The sequence below is a fragment of the Planococcus citri genome, chromosome 3 (genome assembly GCF_950023065.1).
Source record: "Planococcus citri chromosome 3, ihPlaCitr1.1, whole genome shotgun sequence".
In the NCBI taxonomy this organism is placed as follows: domain Eukaryota; kingdom Metazoa; phylum Arthropoda; class Insecta; order Hemiptera; family Pseudococcidae; genus Planococcus; species Planococcus citri.
The window spans coordinates 44176759-44202115 of record NC_088679.1 but is presented as its reverse complement, the minus strand read 5'-3'; the positions used below and the strand labels follow the sequence as shown (position 1 = coordinate 44202115).

Below are 25357 nucleotides of genomic sequence, written 5' to 3'. Positions count from 1 at the left end.
TTTGTTCTGCCCCGCAGTAATGACAGGATAACAAAGCTGTGAAAAAAATCAATGGCTTTTTTTCCTTTTTTTTTTTTTATTCGTTGTTACTTTTTTTATCCTTACTTAATGGAAGCGAGATAAAATTGCATATACTTGTGTAGTAGACGATTTATAGATAGGTAGTAGGTATAGGTAAAGTACATCACTATATCTTATTAAAACGAATAATATTAATTTTTTTTTCGTGTTTTCTGTGTTCCAGGGAAAAACGACAAAAAATAGAAGATATAAAGAAAAACATAAGAGATGCCATACTGGTAATTAATTTAATTTTTTTCAAATTATTTCTTGTACGAGGATTACATCGTACCTATGGTAGGTATGCTTTGATCCATAGTGGGGTTTGAGCATTCGACAAGTAAACATACGAGAACGTCCCATTGAGTAAAACGACACCTCGTGTGATGTTGCAAATAGACCCAATAGTGATTCATTGAATTGAGAAGTGAAAGACTGAGTATTAATCTAAGTACATAAATGTCATTTAGAGTGGATCGCGAGAAAAAAGTCGGTGGATTTTGACCACATTCAGCAGAGACCTTGATCTTGAATTGAAAATTATCCACAATTGAGCTCCGGAGGGGACATTTGGGTTCTCAAAGAGGGGATATTTTCAACAACAAAAAATCGTGGTTTTTCGCTCCTATCGTTATACAACTTGTTTTAGGAATAAATGGCCCAGTCTCAAATAAAAGTATTTGAGATTCTGCGTCGATCTATGCTGTTGTCATGAAAATCCAAGACCACTTTTAGGGTTCCAACTTTCTACTAAGCGGTTTAAAATTTACAAGTCGCTTATTTTTGAATGAACTGGTGTTTTGAAAAAAATTTTTTGACAAATATTTTACATCAGTTATATGCGGATGCCAAAATATTTAAAAATATCATTACTGAAGATAGGGACATATTTTGGAACCCAGTGGTGCCAATTTTTTGATAATTTTTGGCTATTTATTTTGATTTTTGAAATCGACAAAAGTATCCTAAAAGTAGGTAGGTACTTCCAAATGTTGATGATTCGTTGGTGGTGCAGAGGAACCTTGAAAGCATTCCGAATCTTAGGAATCTTAAATTTTTTGTAAAGGAGGATAATCTGAGAAGCATATTGTGCGGTACGTTGCGTGCGATTTTTAGAAAGGTCCTACAAAAGTACTGCAAAAGTATTCAATTTTTATTTGGAGTTCTTGTAAGTTACCTTAAAAGTGAATCGGTGAGAACAGAAAGGGACCAAGTCACAATTTCAGAAATAAGATTTTTCACGGATATGTGGGTTTTGAAATACGGCGGATCGACTGGTGATGTCAGATTTCCGCAAAACTGCCGGGAAAGTGGTATTTGGGCGCAGGAAAAGGGCGGGTCTGCATTGATGGCTTTTTTGTTAAATTTTTTGAATTCCTTGAAAAATAACAAACATTTTCGAGAAGACCATTTTTTGGAATTCAAGTTCATCTATGTACTGAAAAAAGACAAAAAAATTAACAACTTCGGCAAAAAGTTTAACACCTCGAAGGGTTTTTGGTCAATTTAAACGAGATAGGAGTCTAAGTGATGTACTGAGATGTAGAATCAAGCCCCATTTGTGCCCGAGCGATCTCAAGAGAAATTTTGATGATTGAGTGCAAAAAGGGTCCAAGTCCCATTTGTTTAGGCAGCAACAGCGCCGGCGCACGTGAATATTTATTTTTTCGAAACTGTGCTAAAAATTGTGTCTTGGGGTTCCCTTTCAATGACCTTGAGCATGTTTACCAAAAATTTTAGATTTCCGAATGAATCAGTTTTTTGTTATTCCTGAAAACTGCGAAAATGGACTTAGCCCCTTTCTGTTCGCACCAATTCAAAGTATATGATACATTTTTCTACTTCTTTGTTTTGAAACATTTTGCGGTGGGTTGTCTTGGTCGCATTTTTTTAAAACCTTCTAAAAGCAAAAAAAGGGGGAATTTTTATCGCACTTTGTAACTAATCCCTCTGACTATGAAATGGACTTTTTTTCAGTTTCACGAAACTTTTAGAATTTTGAGCCACTTTTTTTTAGCAATAGGCCTCATTACATTTTTCATGATGACATATTTTGAATTGTCAACTGACTAAGTAATAACTCGGTTTTGTACAGTAGAATAAATAAGAGATTTTATCCATTTGTTGCTCTCACTTCGCCAAGACATGTTGGAAAACGCTCTACAAAACGTGCAATAGAAATTTAATTCCCAGGCAAAGAGGCATGGTGTTTTTTTTTTGCATATTTATCTCAATGTTTCCTGGAGAAGTATACATGATTGATTCCATGATACTGTAAATTCTACCATTCTGTGTAGTTAATTCGAACCATGAAAGGCGAAGAGGTGAATGGTTGAGAAAATTGTAAAATTTCGCTTTTACTATTCGATATCACGAAATAAAAGCAATCAATCGGCACATTCGTAGTGATGTAATCTTACCCAGAAACTTGGTTATTTTTTCGCTGCTCATTTACCCGCTAAAGTATACGTATACCCTCACTAGCGAAGACCTGTCTGTTCAGTTCACTTCCGTTTCAGTGTTTTTAAATTTGAAAAATTTACGATTTTTTTTGAAATGCAAAATTTGACACTCTTCGTTTGCTACATAAGAATAAAAATCATTTGACGTTCATCGATAGAAACAAAATTTTGGCTTGGGTATTTTTTTGAAAATAAAAAAAAAGTATAAAAACTAAATCGGAAGTATAGTGCTTAAATAACATTCGAACGGATAAGAATGAAAAAACGAAGCATATTTGCGTATACGAACACATCATGTCGATGCTTTGCCAAGTGATTTTTTTTTGTTTTGTTTTTTCAACAATAGTATATACGTATTTTTAAAAGTTCTCGCAGATCTGAGCATCTAATTCGTACTATTCTTTTTTTTTTCGATTAACGATTTTAAAGCTTTTGAAAGAAGCGATTACCAGAATACTATAAATATTATTCTTAGAACGTGGTGGCACTGACGGTTACTCGATGGTTATTTTTTTTTGCGATTTCTTTTGCGGATAAACGTACAAGTCGGATATGGTAAACGAGATGTCGCGTTACTTTTTCTTCTTTTTTCTCCCCTGCGAGATGGTTTATTGGTGTGGGCTTTAAATTGTAAAAGCTGTAAGTACGTGAAGTTTTAATTGCGGCTGGATTTTACAATGTTTGAGAAATTTGCCGGGTCGCGAATTGAAATTGCTAATGATATTGATGGATAAGTTAGCGGGGAAGTTTGTCGATGAAAGTTTACTATAAATTGCACAGTACGAACAACTCTGCGGGATAGTTAAAGTTGATCGAAGGTAACTAATTGTTATTAGTTCTGCGTTTGTGGTATTCCTTTGACTAGTCTTGTCCCGTGCGTTTTACTTTCAACCATACTCCTCGTATATACGGAGGCCGGTAGCTGGCGAAGATACGCCGCTGTCAAACAATTACGGCGGGCAGATTGCAAAACGACGCTCAGCGGCGAGGCCTTTTGATCAATTTGACGTTTTTCGGTATTTTACGACGGTAATCGCGTTTCGACCGGGTTTTCTCGGTCGTGTACGCAAATACGCGAAACACGAAAAATTATCGCGAACACGAATCATTATTCGGGTTTTGAAATCCGATAGGTAGGCCAGATGATGTGAATTTTCACTGGTCAGCATACGATTATCAAGTCTTTGAAAAATTGGTTTCCAATTTTCGTATCAAACGTTTGATAAACATTGTATGCAGTCGATTAAGGTGAGTGAGGGGTGGGAATAATGAGATTTTCTTATCGGAAGTTGAATGGAGTACCTGCGATGGATTTATGGAGCAATGGAGTATTCTATTTAGCCATTGAAATTTGTGATACGAGGATTTCTTCCGCACTTGATTAATTTTTCCATCCATGTTAAAGGTAATGCAAGAGTGAATTTCGAGAATTTTTATTGGAGAAAGTAAATCAAGTAAATCAATAGATTTACTATGATTTTTTCAGGGTTATCTAGCAGGTAGTGAAAGTAGTGAGTGTTGGCAGTTCTAACTAAAAAATAGTAAAAATTTGGAAAATGTCATTTCAACTTCGAATACGTCTGGAAACCTTTCTTTTTTACTGCTTGACTTATGAATTTTCAGAAGCTTTCGCCCTCTCTTAATTTGTGTACTTTGAAAGTAAGATTTCTAGCTTGACTTTTAGGAATATCAAAAAGAGTCCGAAAACTTATTATTATCATGAAAATCACATCATTTTATTTCTCGAGTTCTATATTTTTCAAAAGTTCTGCCTTGCTTTGCTGTTGCCAATTTTCTGACCCATTCCAGAATTTAAAAAATTATTGTTCCAATTTGAAAAATGTCAGAGCTGAAAAAAATGAACTTTTCACATCAAAAATGATCTTGAATACTTTTTTGAATTATAAATATTCAACAGCTGTTATACCCTCGCTCTGCTCCGGTGTTTATGACTGATAGAAATGTTTCCCCACAGATGGTATGGTATTGCTCAGTGGGTCACATATTATTGTGTTATTTATTTCATGAATTTGTAAAAATATTGGAGAGCTTTTGCCCTCACTCTGTTCGGTGTTCGCGATTGCTTTAAAATTGAAAAATGTCACATCAATGTTCATAGGTGAAAAAATTAGAGGATGGGGAGAGCGGTAAAAATATTTGGAAAGGTTTTTTTTAATGGTATTTATGAAAAATATATGTATATTATGTAGGTTTTTAAAAATGCTTAGTTCAAAACTATTTTTTAAAAATGTTTTCTTTTATGTGTATTGCTTCATCTTTGTGTTTGTGAATTACAAGTCTCCAAGATATGCTCATATTGCTCATTTCTCTCTCCCTTTAAAATATTTTTTGCAGAATTGCGTTGATTCAAATTTTAAAGTTACAAAGTAGTAATAAAATGTATAAAATTGAACAAAATTTCCACGAAGATTGTCTTTTACAACGTTAAAACTTATTAAAATGCCATAAAGTCAATTGAAAACGAGTTAAAATTGTTAAAATATCTCAGAATCATCAAAGTGGAATGAAATTTAGTGAAAATTTTGTGAAGTAGGTGTCATAAAAATTGTAAAGTAAGCATAAAAATAACTGAAAATTGCCAAAAATTGAGGTAAAATTGGAAACAATTATTACTTGAAATATCATTTCAATTGAACACAATAAATTGACGCAAATTTTGGGCTCTCAGCATAATTATTCTGGGAGTGGGAGACTAAAATGTGGTTTAAATAGTGAATTTTTTTTTTATTTTTCACCTAAATTGAGGTGAAAAGTTCACGTTTTTTGGAATATGATATGTTCCTATAGATGACATGAGATTTTTTTTCAAATTTTTCAAATGGTTTTTGCTGTCTTATAGAATTTTAAAATCTTGAACGGCCATTTTGTAATGAAGTTTTAATGTAGTCGGTAAATAAAAGAATGAACCAAAACTAAAGAGTCTAATAATTGGAAAAGTAAAACTCTCTCCTTATTTTAAGTTTTATATTGCAAAGATCTTTTCAAAAAGTACAAATTTTCATCATTAGGCAAGAGCACTTAATGAACTAATACAAAGTGTACATCTTAAAGTAAAGGTTGGGTGTGGTCACTCCTTTGGATGTGTCAGTTTGTTGGAGTATGTATGTGACTGGTTCCATGTAGGCATTTGAGCAGGCCAATGTCCAAAGGTCCCAAGTCATCATTGAGGAATTTTTCTCTATTGTTTTTGTGCATGGATATTGCTTCCCCAATTGGTAGTTCTGATATTCTAGCAACTGTGACCATCCGCGATAAAACCAACCATTGGTTGCAAACAGGGCTGGTGGAACGGAACAGAACGGAACAAATAAACGGAACAATAAACAAATCAGGAAAAAATCTTATTCAGAACGGAACAGAACGGAACGGAACGGAACGGAACAGAACAAAATGAACAAAACCAGAACAGAACAAATAAGATAACGAAGTGTTCTTGAACAGAACAGAACAGAACAGAACAGAACAAAACAGAAAAAAAAATGGAACGGAACAGAACAGAACAGAACAAATTTCAGCTTTCCAAATTCCATCTTCATTTGGTAAAATTTAGTGGAAATTTGAAATTTCGATTCTCAAAAGGTCAATAATCTGCTGGAAGGTTGCAGAAAATGCAGAATTGCTCAAAATGGCTGAAAATCATTTTCAATTGATTCGGCGGGACAAGATTACCTATAAGTAGCACATTCCAAATTCTGGTTTTCTAAATTCTAGATGAATTTTCAGAATTTTGTAAAATTTTGATTTTTTTTCTCATTTTGGGACCAAATTTGAGTTTAAAAAAATTAAATTCATCTAAAAATGAGAAACAAAATGCACTTCAGTTTTTGAAATTTTCAGAATTTCAGATGGTGTCAAATTTTGCATGTTAATTTGTTCATTCGATGATTTGATCTAGCTTTGTCTAGTTCAATTCAAAAAAATTTCTGCCAGGTAGGATACCCCCCCCCCCTTTTGTTAAAACGGAACAGAACAGAACAGAACAGAACAAATGGAACGGAACGGAACGGAACAGAACAGAACAGAACAGAATGGACAAAAAAAATGATGAGCAAAACGGAACAGAACAGTAAAAATGCGAAGTGATTTGTTCATGAACGGAACGGAACAAAACGATCGTTTTGGTCACCAGCCCTGGTTGCAAAAAATCGAAGAAAAAAAAAATTTCGCAAATTTTTGTCCCCTAAACCATTTAGGGCCCAAAAATAGGTGAAAAAACATTTTTCGATTTTTGTGACTGATGGTCGGTTTTATCGCGGATGGTCACAACTGGTTTTTCTAGGGTCAAGTTGAGTTCAGTTATTGTGTGTCCAGTTGCTATAATGTAGTCTCCTATTGCTGAGTTTCCTTTAATATTGTATCTAGCTTTGTGCATATGTTCCTTGTATCTGGTTATGATGTTTCTCTTAGTTTGTCCTATGTAAAGTTTGTCATAGCCAGAGGCCAGAGCATGTGATCTTATAAATTCCTGATTGGTCAGTTTTTGAGTCCTTGTCCTTGAGGCTTCCCAGTAGGGTTTTCAGTTTATGTTGATTAGTCGTGATAGGTTCTAAATCATTTTTCCTGAAGATCTGACAAAGTTTTTTGGTTATGACTGGGTAGTGGGTCAACTTGATTCTTCTATTATCTGGTTTATCTCTTTGGAATGTGGTGATCTCTTTCAATCTTTGTTTGCTTATATGGTTTTTGATGAGAGTGTCTATAGTTCTAGTCTTGTAACCCAGATTATTGGCTACTCTTTTAATATGGTCAAATTCTCTCTTCCTATTTCTTAGGGTCAAGGGTAGTACACAACATCTATGGGCGATGCTGTTAATAGCAGCCAGTTTGTGGCTCCAGGGCTGGTAAGAGTCAGCAGGAATGTAATTGTTGGTGTGAGTAGGCTTTCTGTAGGTATCATATTCCAATTTGTTGTCTTTTCTGGTGATTAGGATGTCCAAGAATGGCAGTTGTTGGTTTTTTTCATACTCACAGGTGAACTTGATGGTGGCATATTGTTTGTTCATGGTCTCAAGGAAACCATTTATGTTGAAGTCCTCTGGTACAATGCTGAGGATGTCATCAACATATCTGAGCTAAATCTTGGGGAAGTCTTCTTCTATTTCCTTCAGTTTAGTTTCCAAGTGGCCCATGAAAATGTTTGCCACGAATGGTAACAAAGGGTTCCCCATTGCTGTTCCTCCTGTTTGTTGGTAGAACTTTCCACCATATTAGAAGATGGTTTGTTTCATGCATAGTTCTGTGAGGTTCATGAATTCAGCAATTCTTTCTTCGGAAACTTATCTCTTTTTGGAGCCAGTCTTTTAAGTGCTCTTGCCTGATGATGAAAAGTTGTACTTTTTGAAAAGATCTTTGCAATATTATAAAGCTTAAAAATAAGGAGAGAGTTTTTCTTTTCGGCAATTTTAATGTAGTAATCATTTTTTTCCGCTGAGTATGCGTAATTATTCTCAAATATTCCATTAAAATGCTAAAGTTTTACTTTATTCTTCATTGCGGTAGCGACTTTTTCTGATTCAAGGGATGAATTCAAATGAAACATCGACTAAAATTCAAATTTTTGCTCACGAACTTGATTTTTCATCAATTTTTATCAGTTTCATTGAAGTTTTAATGTGTATGAGTATGTATGTACTTCCTTCCACTTCCACGGTTCATAAGTCTGGCTCTATTAAGATACTTAAGGAATTAAAATGTTACTTCAATGATTTATCAGAGGTTTTTTTTTTGAAATCCCACTAGAACATGTCTCATTTGGCCAATTGTAATGAAGGAGAATCCCTTGACTTTTTCAATAGTCGTGTTAATCCGACCAGGGGGTGCTCTGCTGCATTTACAGTGCGCTGTCGTGGGAAGTTTTGCACTCGCACGCACTCAGATTTTTTTTCAAAAGAAGGTCTTGGAGACCCAGGTTAATGAACAGTAGCTGAGTTGAAAATGCTCATGTATCGTTTTATGACTATTTCGGTTGCACCTACATTTACTCGTATTTAAATTAAGACTGACTTGAAGCTATCTGGAAGGGTGGGTGTGGGTATGTGTTCACAATATTTTGAAAATCACTGAATAGGATGTTTGAGCCATCGGTCGTTTGTATCTCCACTGATGGAGCTATAAAAAGTACAATTTTTAGTAGAAAGAAACGTGCAACGAAAATTTCAAATTAATCGAATTTGAGCGCTTGGCAGATAAGGCTAACATCTCATATTTCTCGTGAAGTCATCTTTTTGTAAGTCTTCATCTCGTAAACATTTTTTTGTTATATTTTTTATTATATTAGGTGAGTATGTAAAATACTACTGAATTCAAATAATCGTGTCATATTCAGTAAATCCGATCTATTTTGGGCTAGACCTAATTACTTAAATGTGAAAGAGGCGAAGTTTGATGGGGAATTGTGTGTAAATATACAATACAAGCAAAATTACCCGCCCTTCGGGCAGGGAATAGAATTTAATACGTACGTACATACAGAAGTAACCTAAAAAATTTTAAATAAGATACAATAATGAAAGAAAATCTCGCAAAATACCATGATATTATAGTTACTGACAAATCATAAAAAATTGATAATTTTTGACATTTTTGTCATTTTTTGGCTACATTGTAAATTCGCGATTTCATCCTGAGGTCCATTTCTCCTGAACGAATACAAAATTTGGATGGCATTTTTGAAAATCTCCAGTTCAGTGGACCATGTTTACCTTCCAATTTGAGACTATGGTCAAAATTAGAAATTGTGCGATTCGAATCGCAGAAATGAATCGCGAATCAATTTTGAATCGGATTCAGAATCAGACTTTGAATTGTATTCAAAACAAAAGTGAATCGTTGTAGTTGAATCGCAGCATCGCGATTAAATTTTTTTTTGTTAATTTACCCATCTTTCCAATCGGTGGGTTGAAGTCATGTTGTAGCCTCCATCGACTTTTTTAAAAATTTTAAAATCCTTCAGCAGATTTTTGAAATTTGAAATTTCCACAAAACTTCATCAAATGGATTTAGAAAGCCAAAATTCAATGTGGGAACTAATTTCAATCCCGTATGAAATCTAGTGCAAATGCTTCCAACTCGTTTTGAAGCTTCTAGTTACTTTTTGGTCCTTCAAGGTCGACATACACGAAACTATAGGGGATAAGCTATTGATTAAATAGATCTCCCTCCCCAAATTTGTGAAATCTTAAAAACGTTTCGCCAGACTCGACGAAGTCGTTAAATTTTGTACATTTTTATAGTCTTAATAAAGGGATTCATTTACCAGAAAAAAAATGCTTTTTTACTTCTCGAAATACAAAATTTTGAGAGCTTTTGCCCTAAATTTGATTGGGTCTTTTTGCTTAGTTTTTAAAACTGAAATTTCTACCAAAAAAAAAACACATAAATATTTAAATTTTCAAGCCAAAAAATCGAATTCTTCCAATAAAAAAAAACATCGTTCTCTCAATCTCAATTATCAAAATGAAAGTTTTCATAAGCTTTTGTCCTAGCTATTCCTGTCTCAATTTGTTTGATTATTTTATTTTTATTTACAAAATGAAAATGAAAATTTCTCGTAGATGTATCAAGTATCAATTTTAGTCTTAATAGAGGGATTAAATTGGCGACTTTTTTTGAACTTGAAGCACATTTTCAGCTCAGGTCTGTTCGTTTTTTTTTTTCAAAAACAAACTTTCTAAAAATCTATTATTTATTCTAATTCAAAAAAAATAGATAAATAAACTTCTCACATAATTTTTTTTTTAATTCTCGAATTACAAAATTCTGAGAGCATTTACCCTCAACTTCGTTTGGATCTTTTTGCTTTCGTTTTTTAGAACTGAAATCTCTACAATAAATCACTTAAATTTTGAAATTTTCAAGCCAAAAAAATCAAATTCTTCCAAAAACAAAATCTGTTCTGTCAATTATCAAAATTAAAATTTTCAAATTCCATCTTGCATCTTTTCTGTCATGTATACGTACGTATAGGTAGTGGTGCACCTATACATAAGATGAGGGCAAGATTGGAATTTTATGTAGATCAAGGCAACTTGGCAATCTGGATTTATCTTATCTACCAAATTTTTCGTTTTTCAACTGATTTTTATGCAAGGAGTAAAAATTCCAAATTGAAAAAGTGAAAAAAAATTGAAGTAGAAGAGATATGATTGGCCAATGAGTTCACTCATACTTTTCGAGTTTCTTCAGGAATAGATCCACCTTCGATCTCTTATTCTCTATGTTAAAAATTGAAGCTTTGATAATTTTGTAATATGCTTAGCAAATCAGAAATATTCGGCAGCGAAATGAAAGCTCAAAGATATTTGTGACGTCATCAAAACTTTGAAGCTTAATTACAGCTTTTTAAGGCCTCTAATCTCGAAAAAAATTTCAGTACAACCATCTGCGCATCACGCTGAACATTTTGAGTAATTTTTCAAAATTTTCCGTCCAGCGGTTTCGCAGTGATTGCGTTACAAAGAAAACACCACTTCAATTTATTAAGTAGATATTTTTTAGATGAAAATATTAGCGTTTTGAGATTTATTTTTATCCAGCGTTGATCTCTCATCAAACTTCGCAGATTGTAAAAGGTACTTTTCGTATCGTTAAAATTTTTCCGGTCCATGAATTTTACATTCCGAAAAAAAGTACTTCATCGTGAATTATTGAAAGAAAATTTCGAATCTACATGCAAGCTTGAGTACGAATTGTATATATCGGTTCTATGGTGAAATTTTTTCCTAAAATCTCATCTTCGTCTCGTATGTATACCTATACATTTTACAACATATAGGTAGAGGTACATAACATACACTGTTGGTTCGCATGGTATTATAACAAATTTTCGAATACCTTTATGAATGTCAAAAGGTATCATCTAAAAATACATCCGTCGACGAAATGCGTCTTTGGTCAAATGCACATGTATACGTAGAATATTAATGTACTAAAACAATGACACGGTATCCGATGGTTTTTATCTATAGTCTTAATGTATCCTCCTGCTTTCTCTTTTGTAATCGTTTCTAATACCTAACACGTGCTAGTCATATATCTGAGGCGGTCCTTGTTAATAATTTTTTATCGATTTTTTTCTCTTACATTTTCGCAGGGGCAATTTTTAATGCTAACGAAAAGAAAATTTTCGGTGATGTATGAAAGCAATGTACTGTAAGAGGTATTTTAGTAGCTCGATAGGTTACTGTGGCGATGTCGTGTTGGTATAGTGCCGATTTTTTCCCCATTGTATGATTTCTATACGTGTGTATGTTAGTGTTGTTTATTATTTTTTTTTCAAGACAATTTTTTTTTTCTATGACGACTCGACGGATGTAAGCCGGCTGCGTTATGCAATTCGAGATGAAATTCAACTCAGCAAACGTCGCCTTCATCACGATTTAAATATTATGTTGTGGCATCCTCTCTGCTTTGCTTTGCCATTGCTGTATGCAATATGCATCTCTTCTCTATGTTCGTACATGCATATTATACCTACCTACTCGTATAGGTTTTGTACGTTACGTATATCGGATGAAGTTATACTAGTACGTAATGAACGACCCTCTTCCAATATACCTACTGAATTTGATATTCGATCGATGTAAAATTAATTCACGTATAATTTTCTTGCGACCTTTTTTTATCTGCTAATAAATGCTTTTACTTCGACGAGAGAGATAGGTATTTTGCGATGGAAAAAAAATTAAACTTTATGGGTTTTTACACAGAAAGGATAAAAAGTTCAGAGTTTGACGTTTTTGACGCTGCAGTTTTGTTGGAATATGACGAGATCTCAGTTAAGCAGGTTTTCTGTATGCTATTTGAGTATGAGTAGGTCTAGGTGCTATATGGCGTTTATATGATTTAAAATCGTATGCAAAACACGTTCAATGCGTTTAATATGTGTATGTTATCGAATGCACGCGTTTGATTTTCATGTTTGAGGTTTTATTCAACTCTTTTTTGTCGTTTAATATTATTACTAGGTAATGTAATGATTTGTAACGTATTACATCATCGTGTGTTTTCTGTTTTACAGACGATATCAGGAGCCATGAGTACGCTGACACCTCCAGTTGCTTTACAAAATCCTGAAAATCAATTTCGGGTCGATTACATACAAGATGTTGCCTCTCAGCATGATTTTGATTATCCGCCGGTTAGTATGGAGAATTTCTACTCAGATATTTATTCGAAGAAATGGTAACAATTTAAATTTAGAATGAGAATAATTTCTCTCATTGCATCTTTAAATGAACAAAAAGAGGCCACATTGGATGCATTCAATAAATCAAAAGTTTTAAAAATTGACTACCACACCCCCCCCCCAAATGGCATATATATCAACCTTGTTGGAAAAAACCCTATTCAATTACACTCAACAGGTGGAACATTTTATAAGTTGCGTTACAGTTTTGTTTTCCCTCAATTTTTTTAGCATCCACTTGAGTTTTCCTCCGAAAATTAATTTTATTCTCGGGAAACAATTGAAAAAAATTTCAAACTTTTCATCACAAACAGTGATTTAAGTGTATTCTCTACCTTTGTAAAAATGTTCGAATTATGAAGCCGATTTGTTCATTATTTTCATCGTTCGTTCATGAGACTGCGTGTAATCGGGTGAACAAATTTAGTCATAATGATGTCTCCCGATCCGCTCCCATCAGAACTTTGGGCAGAGATTTCTCCGTGAGTTTTCAAAATTCCTTCAATTTTTTTCACCAATGCTTATATTTTATCATTGAAAGCGCAGGTATGTAGCCATATTTTCAAATTCAGCTTTAGGTACTAACACAGACTTGAGCTTCTATATAGTACCTTTATTCAGTGTTCCCAATGGCGGCTGCTAAATGACTTAAATCGAAAATACCTCGACATACCCGCGCTTTTGAATGTTTTCCGAGTAAAATAAACCAAACCCTATGACAATCGTCTAATAGTTTTTGCACAATCCCCGACCAAAAGTTTGCAATTTTATCAAAAATTGCTACTGATAAGCGATAACAGAGGTAGAGAATACCCTTGAGTAAATTGAATTGCATATTCGGTCAAAATTGAAGATATGTAGGTACTTGTATATTATAGACAACAGTTCCTTTAAAAAATTGAATCATACTGTATGATTCATACAATAACCGAGAAATTTTATTTTGTTTCATATCTTCATTTTTTTTTTTCGTAGGACCCCGAAATGTTTAATCTGAGGATTTTGTCAAAAAAATAAAGAGGAATAAAGTTAAAAAACATAAAATTCCACTGATGTAATGTGATTAATTTTTTGCGAGAGGTTTTGTTTTGAGATAATATTTCGAGCAAAGATTGAAAAGTTGAACAGATGAACAGATGATTTAATATTTCTTTGGAATTTAACCTAGAGTGAGTTGAAAGTCATCACAGAAAATTTTTTAGCCTCGGAAGTATCCCGGGAGAGGAGACAAATGGCTTCTAAAAGAGCCTGACATTTTTGAAAAAATCGTGATTTTTTTGTTCTAGCCCCGTCCAACCTGGTAAAATAGTTCAGTTCCAAAATTATGGAATACAATAATGACCAAAAACTTTGCAATTTTTTTTTGAGTTCTCGAAATTGCTCAAAAATTGATACCTACCATGCATTGCTTCAAAATACGAGTATTTCATCAGTTTCACTGTTTTAGAAAGGAAATCGTTTGATGTTCTGACATAATTGACACGTAACAGAAAATTTTTAATTTTTCCGAAAATGAGCAATTCGTAAATTTATATTGTTCTTGAATTTTGACGTCTACGTCCTAAATCTGTGCAGAATCTCAAATACTTACTTAGAACAGATTGGGTAGGGAAAAGAGCAAATAATAAACCACGATTTTTTCAAAAATCCCCTTTCTTTGAGGGCTCATGTCTCCTGTCCAGTGAAAATACTGAGTCTAAAAACATTTCTGAGGATTTCCACGGAAATTGGTCAAAATACTCGTATCGCCACATTTGCCCTGAAATTAAGAGGAAGGGCTGGAGGTTGCGAAAATCTCATCTAAAATCAATAATTTGAACTTGTTTAATCCCATAGAGAGGGAACTAATGAGAAATCAAATTTCTGAAATATCCAACTCTGTTCTTAAATGTTAAATGTAACGACTCATATCAAGTAAACTGCTCCACATTCTGTCTCCGGATGGGTAGAAAGTGTATGAAGAGAGAAATTGTCTGACGTACTCGTATCTCTCGCAGGAAAGCTCAAAAAAATTGATATTGATTTTTTGACGAATTTTCTGAAGTTGAAAAGTTGAAAAAATTGATCTCTGTTTGTGGATCCTATTCCAAATCTAATTTTTATTTTATTGCTATTGCATAGAGCTTTTTCCAAGATTTTGAGTTTTCTTATATCGAATGTTCCTGGAACTTTAACGTCAACATTTGTAAGCCTGGCTTGTATTTCACTTTCGAGTGGCTGTTCAATCAAATTATCCACCAGTACAATGAATTCTTGTCGAGTATTTCTAGAAAGCTTTAACGTAGCAGCCTTTCAAGTATCACAAAATCTAAATTTTTTCAAGTTACATATCTCATCAAACTATTCTTTAATTTATTCAATTGTCAAAAAATAGTCTGCCATTGTGTGAGAAATCTGGAAAAGTGAAGAAACTCGTACAAGAATGCTTACGTATTATTTTTCAATTTTGTTTTGTACCCATTATTAATGATGAATTCTTTATTTTTCACTAGGAATTCTACGAACACACTGAAATTTTATGGAAAGATAAAGGAGTACAAGCGTGTTTCGAAAGATCAAACGAATATCAATTAATCGATTGCGCAAAGTAGTAAGTATCTTTTTTTGACTTTTCTCCTTAGGAATCTACGTAGATAGTCTAGCTACCTACTAGCTTGTATTTAAGAAATAAAAATCGAAAAATTATTGTCGTTGGAAATAAAAGAAGTAATTGGATAAATTACAATAAAACAACGTGTTATTTGTACGTTTAATTAACTATTGCCTTTTGTCGTTTCAGTTTTCTTGATCGAGTTCATATCATTAAACAGCCAGATTATACGCCTTCTGAACAAGTACGTAATGAAGATGTAATTGATGTTTAGAAACGATTATTTATTGATTTTTAATTGATTACAATATCGCGTAATTTTTTGACTGCGATATTTTGATAACGTTGAATAGAAAAAACCCAACGAACGATGATTTTAAAATTGTTATTTTTTTGCAGGACATTCTAAGATGTCGTGTATTAACTTCCGGAATATTTGAAACCCGATTCCAAGTTGAAAAAGTCAATTTCCAGTGAGTATCTCATGCTTATTATGCGTACCTACCTACCGTGTAATGAATTAAATCGCAATGACAGATGGCTGTAATGCATTTATGTATTTCTATTGCAGCATGTTCGATGTCGGAGGACAGCGAGACGAAAGGCGAAAGTGGATTCAATGTTTTAACGACGTTACAGCCATAATTTTTGTTACTGCCTGTAGTAGTTATAATATGGTACTTCGAGAAGATCCTACCCAGAACAGACTTAGAGAATCGTTAGACTTGTTTAAAAGTATATGGAACAATAGGTATGTGATTTTGTGATCCTTCTGCGAAGAAAAATTCATCGAAATTTGGAATACTTACGTTTCATTGATGGTTTCATCTCCTTCGACTCTTAGTTGAGGCGTATTTTTCGTTATAATATGTTCAAGAAAAAATTCATTGACAGTGAGATGATTTCTTTGTAATTTAGCTCTTTTATAATTTTCTAACAAAAGTTCATTTATTTCACGTGTTTTTGGTGTAATTCAATTCGAAAATAATTTATTTTACACTGTTAAGAAAAAGAGGAAAATAGAGAAATTTTGGAATGTTCTCATCCAAGTCGACGATTTTTTTTTTTAATTGATTGAGTACGGTTCATTTTTTTTGACAGTAAAAATAATGAATTTGAAAGATTTTTCCTCCCTCGTCTCAAACCTGATGATGTACTGCATCTGCATAATTGGAAATTTAATGAATTTTCAATTTTCTCGTATTTGTTCTCGATTAACTTCGATTGTAACGGTTTTGTGTATTTTTCCTTTGCAGATGGTTAAGAACGATATCAGTTATCTTATTTTTAAACAAGCAGGATTTATTGGCTGAAAAAATCAGAGCCGGTAAGTCGCGATTAGAAGATTATTTCGCCGAGTTTTCGCGTTATCAAACACCAATCGATGCTACGCCTGATCCTTCCGAAGACGCGCAGGTCACAAGAGCCAAATATTTTATACGCGACGAATTTCTTGTAAGTTGTCAATTTAAATATGTAATTTCGATGGTTATCGTGGGTGTGTACTTAATTTTAGTCACTTTTCAATCACGAATACCAAACGTGTATTATTCGAGAATGCGGATCAGCTATATGCTATATGTTACTTTTTTTCATATTTGCCGGAATTAATTAAAATTGGTTTTCCAAATCTACCGTTCATTATATTCAATGCCCCTGATTGAATAAAGTTGGTTGTTCGAAGCAAACATTATTTTTTCCATCTTGATTTACAAAAAAATTGTGCCTACTCGAATTCAGTAAAAAAAATTATAGATTTCACGTAATGGGTTTATACGAGTAAACGAGGTGTAACCCTAATGGGCTGGTTCTAATCATTTTCCAAAATTCGTTAAAAATCAAGAATCAAAGTCCGCAGGTTAGAATTCGGGTTTTGAGAGGTGAAAGTGACGTATTTTTTCAAGAGCTACATATTTCAGCTCAATCGGCTATCGGGGTTGACAATTTGTGAATTTCCGTTCTCAATACACAAACTCGGTGAACAAATGCCTAGTCCTTTGCTTCAGCTAAAAAGCTTGATACCACCTCGAGTGATTATACGACTCGATGATGATGATGATGATATTTGGCTTACATAGTTGATTTTACTGTGTCTGTATCGAATAAGTCGTTGGTTCGTCTCTCTGACAGTATTAATTTCTGTTTACAGCGCATCAGTACAGCCAGCGGCGACGGTAAGCATTATTGTTACCCGCATTTCACCTGTGCCGTCGATACGGAAAATATCAGACGCGTATTCAACGATTGTCGCGATATCATACAACGAATGCATCTGCGACAGTACGAATTGTTGTGATCTACGAATGATTATTATAAATTTAAAAAACAAATTGTATTGCGATGTTTGCGCTAACTGCCATCTGTTTGTTCCCGAAAAAAAAAATTATGTAATTACTATACATTACATTAATTTCCGAGTGCTAACACGACGCACTTGCTCGCTACCTAATCGTTTCTTGTTATATTCTTGGATATTATTTTCCTTGCTGATATTGGTATATTTCCTTTTTTCTCGCCTTGCAGTGTTGCCAAGTATAATATTCGTCGGCGGTATCGTGTAGAAAATTTATCGACGAGAATATCGTATAGTTATACGTAATTTTAAGAAATTGTATAAAGCAGTTTTTCATCGTAAACAGTGTAACTGCTCCTTGATTATTATTTTTTTTTTCGTTCTTTTTTTCTATACAAACCATCATCGGTTGCGTATCACTACGAATAGTCTCGATATTTTCAAGATACATCTTTCGATGTAGTTCTTTTTTTTTTAAACGAAAATGAAGGAAAAAAATTGTAAATATAAAGTTACCATTGCGAAAGCGTCCCGAGATGATGTTTCAAAGAGGACGCATGTGAAGAGTTAATTTGCGCTTCCATACGTGTTTGACGAGATCGTTTAATTTGTAATCGAAAGTGCAATATGTTTACTAGTTACGCGTCCCTTCTGTTTAATATGTTTTTCGTTAATTTTCATTTCTTTTTTTTTTTTCTTTTTTTTTATACTTATATTCTTTGGTACTTGGCAACGTTGTCATCGGTCCCGGAAATTTTTTGGAAGGGGAAGTCTTAGATTTATTGCTTACAGTTACCACATTTTGCATTTGAAAATTAGTACCGTTTTGTTTTATCACGAAAAAAGTTGTTATGTTGTAAATTTTTACGATTATCGTGTACGTTCCCGTTCGTATTGATATGGGTTTTCCACATACGCACTGACGTTTTTAGTGGTAGACCATTTTTTTTTCTTTTTATTCGTAATCATATTTTTTTGTTTTGTTTTACTTTTGTTTTTTTTTGTTTTTGTTTTCTTTTTTCTTTTTTGTTTATATTTGTTGTATTGTGTAAGAACATTCTTGTCGCGAAGTGCAATATTACGAGTGAGATTTCAAAAGTACATAGATATGCCCTGAAGATGGAAAAATATGAAAAAATTAAACGCGTGCTTGGAGATGAAAGCTCGAAAAATACAATACATTGTGTTAGTTATGTCGCGACGTTGAATTTAATTCATGTCTGGAAAGTGGAAAGTAACAAAGTACGTTCACTATCGTTGTTTAATCATTAATAAGTGCAGGGGTTCGAAAATTTGGTCGATTATTTTAATTAATAGGTACGATGATTAGATTTTGTTGATCTGAGTGTTAGTAGATTGAGTGGAAAGAGTTAAGTTATTCATTTTAACATCTGTTATTTTTTCTATGTATCATTCGAATAATATTTTGACCAACAAATGAAAATGAAATTTACTATCAATTTCACAAATAATTTCGTTGATCTGTGTTTTATTTCCTTTTTAGATTTCATGTGTAAGCTTGAGTGAGTGACCGCCCAGCCCCCTACGGGATGACTTGTAAATGACGTTCAGACAAGGGAATGGGAAGGTTAATGGCCTTCTCTTTTATATGAATTTTTCTTTTTTGGATAGGGTCTGCGAAGTTTCTTAAAGTGACTTTTGTTGAACTCATTTCCTCTAAAAATTGAATTTCTTCCGTATTTTTTTTTTTAATTGGGAAAATTTTCATTTTGATTGATTTTTTGAGAACATTCTAACAATTTTTTGAAACAGGCACTTTTGGGAAATTTTCCGATTTTGAGCAGGTTTTTGTGAGCATTTTCACATTTTGAAAGGATTTTTTATTCGCAATTTTGAATGATGTTTTAAAATTGAGAAAAGATTTGTCTATTATAGTTGAAAAAACAGAAACTTGAGATAAAAGTATGGGAAAACGGATTTTGAAGGTGGAATGTTTTGTTTCATAATTATTCTGCTATGTCAGGGACCTGCAGATATGCTTCAGTCTATTTTTGGAATTTTTGGTCTCCGAAATTACCTCTGAGAGACGAGGAGGAGAAGAAGAAGAAGATTGCAGATTTGTGGAACGAGAGGGAAGGAGGCCCAAGTATGAAGTTGCGTTATGATAATTTTGAACTTTTTTATGACAATGTCTTTCAGATTTTTCTCAAAAGGTCCAAAAAAGTTCTGAATTTTGGTTCCAATGAGTAAGGATAGGTATAAATGGTCTTTAGCCAAAACCATTGAAATACACTGCCAACGAATTTCATTATTGAATTCTAGATTATGTTTTTAGAAGTTAATTTGAAGTGAAAATCTGGTCGAGGTGCCCTCGTAGTGAGGGCATGGAGGAAAAGTGAGTTGGTCGTTTGAAATTAATACATCCTCTAAGATAATTCCCAATACGCTCTTTCGATTCTCTTCCCCAGTTGTGTGCAGTACACCAAGTGCTTATATGTGCGTTTAGTAAATAGAATTGGAAGAACACGAAAGTTTGATCTCGAAAGAGTTTGAGAAAAATCTTTTCCCTCTCTCCCTCTCTCATCTTCACGTGAAATTGAATGGTAGAAGTTTGTGGGATAATAGATATCTTCAAAAGAATTGGAATCAGCTTTCAATTTTGAAGGAAACCCCTGAGACCACTCCCCCTGCCTCTAACTTTTACAAGAACATTTCGATCGTTTCCTGTTCATCTCCTACCATAAATTGTTTAACAAACCCTTTACATTATTGCATGATATCGTAAACAGATAGCATTTTGATGAACATTTGTCCCAAATTTATCCTCTTGAAAGAATCAAAATCAGCCTAAGAACAATTTTTTGTTGTATTTGTTTTTATTTTGTTTTTTAACTTTAAAAAAATAATTTATCTATTCGAAAAATGAATAAAATTCCACGCTGTTTAGTACAACGATTACCAATTCCACCGTGTATTCATTCGTTTTTGACAATTTTCAAATCGAACGCTTCAAAAGGATGAAAACATTGTGATCGTAGTTCGAAATATTTTCTAGTCGTTGATTTTTTTTAAAAACAAAAAAAAAAACAGATTGAAATATCGATATAAGCGACAAGGAATATTCGTTTTTTTTCTTTCTAAATTTTTTATTTTTAATGCTCTTCACTTTTCAATTTTTTTTTTTTTTTTTTTTTTTGAATCAGAGATTCAAGGAAAACTCATATCAATAACAATGTAAGTTGTATTTTTGTGCGTTTTACTTTACGAATATAAATATATAAATAAATTTATTCATATAAATATTTTTTTATTTTAATTTTGTTATTTATTTATGCATTTTTGTTTTTTCTTTATATGAAGTATATAAATTTATATACGTATTTACACATGTTTATATAATGGAATTAGAGACTGATTAGGTAACAAATTTTTTTATTATTTATAAAATGTGTTTACAAAAAAAAAGAAAAAAACAGAGAAGCAGATTTTGTATTATTTTGGAAACGTTTTACGGTGATTTATTTTTGTTTGATGACTCGTTGCTTAAATTTTGACCGGTTACCTAGTCTGTTTCTGGTTGTTACTCGACGGTATTTATTTTAAAAGTGCTTTTTACTACGATAACCCGGAAGAGGTGCGTGTTGTTTCGGCTTTTTATTATTTTTTTTCTTTGTTTTATTTATTTTTATTAATATTCTAACGATTATTTATTCTATGCGAGTATATATTTTAATCTACGTATTTCTCCGTATGTATATATTAATCGCTGTAAACATTTCGCACAATTTTACGAATATCTAAGTAAGCACTTAAGCACTAATTATTATGAATTTTTAACACTTTTTATATTTGGTAGCTAAGATATCGCGTAACTGCCCTACTAGAGAACTTATGTCTTCGGCGTACGTAAGTCTGCGTATAATATGTATGCGGTGGAAAAAATAGGATAAAGGAGAAGCTTTTTCGTTGCACGTTGAAAATTTTTTGCGATTTAAAGGTATCCTCGTTTATTGAAGTGCGCCTTAGTGCTACTTTTTTAATTTTTTTTTTACGATACCTGCGTTATTTTAGGTTGATTTTCGTGTGCAGCGAGTAACTCCGTCCTTGAAAGGGATTGGCGAATATATACGTTTTAAGAGAGAATGATTATATTTTGGGTTTGATTTTTTTTCTACACAGTATTATTCGGTTTTGTGATTTCATAACAAATAGTATTAAGGTGGAAGGAACGCCGAGCATGGATTCGTCTGTATGCTTGAAGGAATTTGAGGGCATTGGTCTGTCAAAATAAGGTGTTCAACGTTGATTTTTTGTTGAAATCGTGCTATAGCTATACACCACGAACGGTGATCTATTCGATTCGAAGGTTTTCGTAATGGTTCATTTGAGAACTTTCGAATTTTGTGTAAAGATGGCAAGTAGTGTAGGTATTCGAAGCATTTCGGTGGAAGTGTCGACGAATTCTCAAATTTTGATTTCATTGTTCGGTATTCTCAACTATAATTTTACGAATAAAAACTTCGTAATGTTCCATCTTTTTTTTTTCATTTACTTTTTTTTACTTTTTTGATCGTAATTTGGAAGGCATTTAAATGATCAAAATCGAGATAATATTAAGAAAAATGAAATTCGCGCAAATTAACGATTAGATTGTTCTTTTGGCTCGATGATGCTATAGGAAATGACCAGAAAATCGAAATAACGTGGAATATAATCGAATATATCGATATAATAAGAATATTTTTGATGAATTGGGTTAAATTACACGTTTGATTTTGATTTCATCAATTCTGATCATTTTTATCTACTTGATCGAGTTCGTTTTATATGTAGTAATAGAAATATTATAATTACTACCACTACGTACCCAATCCGCATTTTTCATTTTGATTTGCCTTTCGAAAACGAAAACGCAATTTTTCACGAAAATAGTAATTTTCTATAGTTACATGTACTCTTTCTTTAGTTAGTTAGTTTGAGTGATTCGCGATCTACATTATATAGTGGGAAATTTTCATAGATTTAGTATATCGCTTTAATATCTCAATAATAGATATTGATTATGAACGTGAGAAGCTTGTATGTATATGCTTACCTATATACCTAAAGACGTGTAATCAAAAATGATATTTCTCGAAATTCTCACACATTTCCACGTAGCCTAATTTTTTTTATCATTTAAAAAATTTCATCGTTATTAGCAAAGCGTCATCTAAAATAGTAATTCTGTAAAAAAAAAAGATATATATATAAAAAATAATGAATATGATAAGACAACCTTGATAATTGTGTAAATAATTTTTTTTTCGTTTTTATTATTTAAAATGAATCAACTTTTTAATAAGGTTTATCGAACTATCTCGCTAATATATTAATGAATTTGTATTTTTTAGTTTTAAATTACTTATTTTTCGCTTTCAATTTTATTTTTAAAAGTAATATAAATATTGTCAATTTGTATAAATTTATAGCGAAATTTTTGTTGTGTTACCTGTACTATTAAAAGATAACAATTGTGAATAAATTTGTTTTCTTATCTTTTAGTCGGTTAATCATTTGTTTCTTTTATTTTCAAGTCAAGTACTCGAGTATCTAATGAGTATGAATACTCAAGTGATATTTTTGGATTTTTTTTGCAGTTCAGGTATCAGGCGAAAAAATTGAACAGCGAACCGGGGTCAATAGTGTCAATGGGATGATTGAACCTTGAACCTTTAAAAACGGACGAAAAAGTGTTCAGTGGAGGAAATCTGAAGCTCTACGACTTGAAGATGAACCATCGCTGAGAAAAAAAATTAATAAAGAAAAAAAGTGATCAAAAACAAACTAAGAGAGACTATGAACTATGAAGGCTTTTCTATCATCAAATCTTCAAAAAAGAGCTTCAATGTTCCTGAAGCTAAACATATTGTTTTGTGATATTTTTGTTTTTGCTTTCTGTCTATTTAATCGTTTTGTCGATTTTGAATTGTTATAATTTTTTTTCTTTTCAAAGTTTGACATTTTATTGTAGTTTTACTACACTCGTTAGAAGTACAGCTTTCGATCATTGTTGAAGATTTCAACACTATAATTTAAAAATTTTTTCTTCCTTCCTTTATTTTTTGTTTAAAAATTGAAAATTGTTCAATTTGTTTATAAATTTGAAAACTTTACTATTTAAAAAAATAAAAATAGAAGGAAAGAATTGGCTGAATACCTACTTTATTTTCGAAACGGAATTAAATTTGTGATTTGCAAGTCACATTTTGTAGGTCAAATCAATGGTTTTCTAACTTCTTTGTACTTTTTACCAATTATTGTCATTTTATATTCATTTAAAAATAAAAATGCCGAGTTGAATCATGAATGCTTATTTAAATTTTATTAATTTAAAATTGATTTCAATTTTTTATTTTTATGCAAGTAATTTTGAATTTTTTTGTTAATCCGTTCACCAATTTGACCAATTAACCAATTAACCAGATTTTAAACATTTTTCAGGCAAAAAGTTTGAGAATTAAGATAAATTATTAGTCAAAATAGTAACTCAAAATCAAGAAAATGAGTACTGTTTTAAAACGATCCTACAGGCTACTTTTGATACCATTCAATACTGGTCGCTAATTGGCTATCAGCTGAAATACTATTCGCTGATTGGCTGTATTGAATTGATGAAAAAACAATAATTTTTTGCCATTTCGCCCTTTGCGCAGTAACTTGAAAAATGCAAAATATTCATGCCTCAATTTTATGCTTAAAAAGTTTTACATTTATTCAATTTTGTTTTATATTTTCAATTGTATACCTAAGTACCATGAAAACCTCTTTATTAGTCTAAATGTTAATGAATAAGTCATGAGCCTAAAATAATCTAGGAAACTCAACTCATCTAAGATTAAAATTATGATCAACCAAATACTTGAATGAAACATTTGGAGATACCTAAATAACTTTAGTTCTTCTACTAATACACGATAGGCTTACTTATACTTAGGTAGCTTAGTTATCATGTTGGAAAATAAGTTGGAAATGAAATCACTGAACCTAAAACGCTTGTGTGAAATTTTCTCGCCATCTGTTACACAAATGTACAAAAGGTAGGTACCTACCTAATTTATATCGCCATCATTACCGAGGTTATAAAAAGTTTCTGTTCAGAAGAATTTACTAGAAAACATACGTACAATCAGTAATCACCTATGAAAAGTTGGAAATTGATTTCTTCCAAGTAAATTCGTTTACCTTTTACTTAAAACTTCCAAGAAAAAATTGTATTAAAAAAAGAATGCTATACCTATTGATTACTAATTTACCGCTGATCTCTCGCACGTGCACCACACATCGTTACATGATAAAACACGAGGGTATCGGTACAAGTAGGTACTTATCAGCTGGAGGTAGTTTGTAGTGGGTACTTTTACTATTACAGCTTGGTAAAATTAATGGGGTTAAGCACTGATAAAGTTATTATGACTTGAGATCACTTCGAACAGTTTTCTTTAATTTTGTACTGTTTGTTAGTTGTTGAACATTAATCAAACATTTCATTTAGAAAAACGGCAAAAGAACTTAAACTCGTGTTGTTAAAAGCCGAAATGAAGACATCCAGAGATGAAAAACTGAAAAAGAGGTATATTACAAAGGAAAAAAGGTGGTGGAAAAACTTTTTCCATTTTAAAAGTTTTTCCTAAACGTACAACGAATAGACGAATAGGGCGATGTAAGCATGAAATGAAACTAATACTATGTTTAGTTTTTACTGTAATTTCAACTGCAGACATTTTTCAAATGTTTTTTTTTCT

The 25357-nt window shown here is 32.4% G+C and overlaps 1 protein-coding gene across 1 annotated transcript in view; it reads left to right on the top strand.

Moving 5' to 3' along the window:
* Window positions 1–22104, top strand: part of Galphas (G protein alpha s subunit) — a 28834-nt gene extending 6730 nt beyond the window's left edge. The window contains exons 3-10 of the mRNA XM_065355091.1: window positions 245–299; window positions 12562–12681; window positions 15222–15319; window positions 15509–15563; window positions 15719–15792; window positions 15891–16070; window positions 16576–16774; window positions 17469–22104. Of these exons, the coding sequence (XP_065211163.1) occupies window positions 245–299; window positions 12562–12681; window positions 15222–15319; window positions 15509–15563; window positions 15719–15792; window positions 15891–16070; window positions 16576–16774; window positions 17469–17615 (928 nt within the window). The 3' untranslated portion in view covers window positions 17616–22104. The remainder of the gene's footprint in view (window positions 1–244; window positions 300–12561; window positions 12682–15221; window positions 15320–15508; window positions 15564–15718; window positions 15793–15890; window positions 16071–16575; window positions 16775–17468) is intronic.
* Window positions 22105–25357: the final 3253 nt, after the last annotated feature.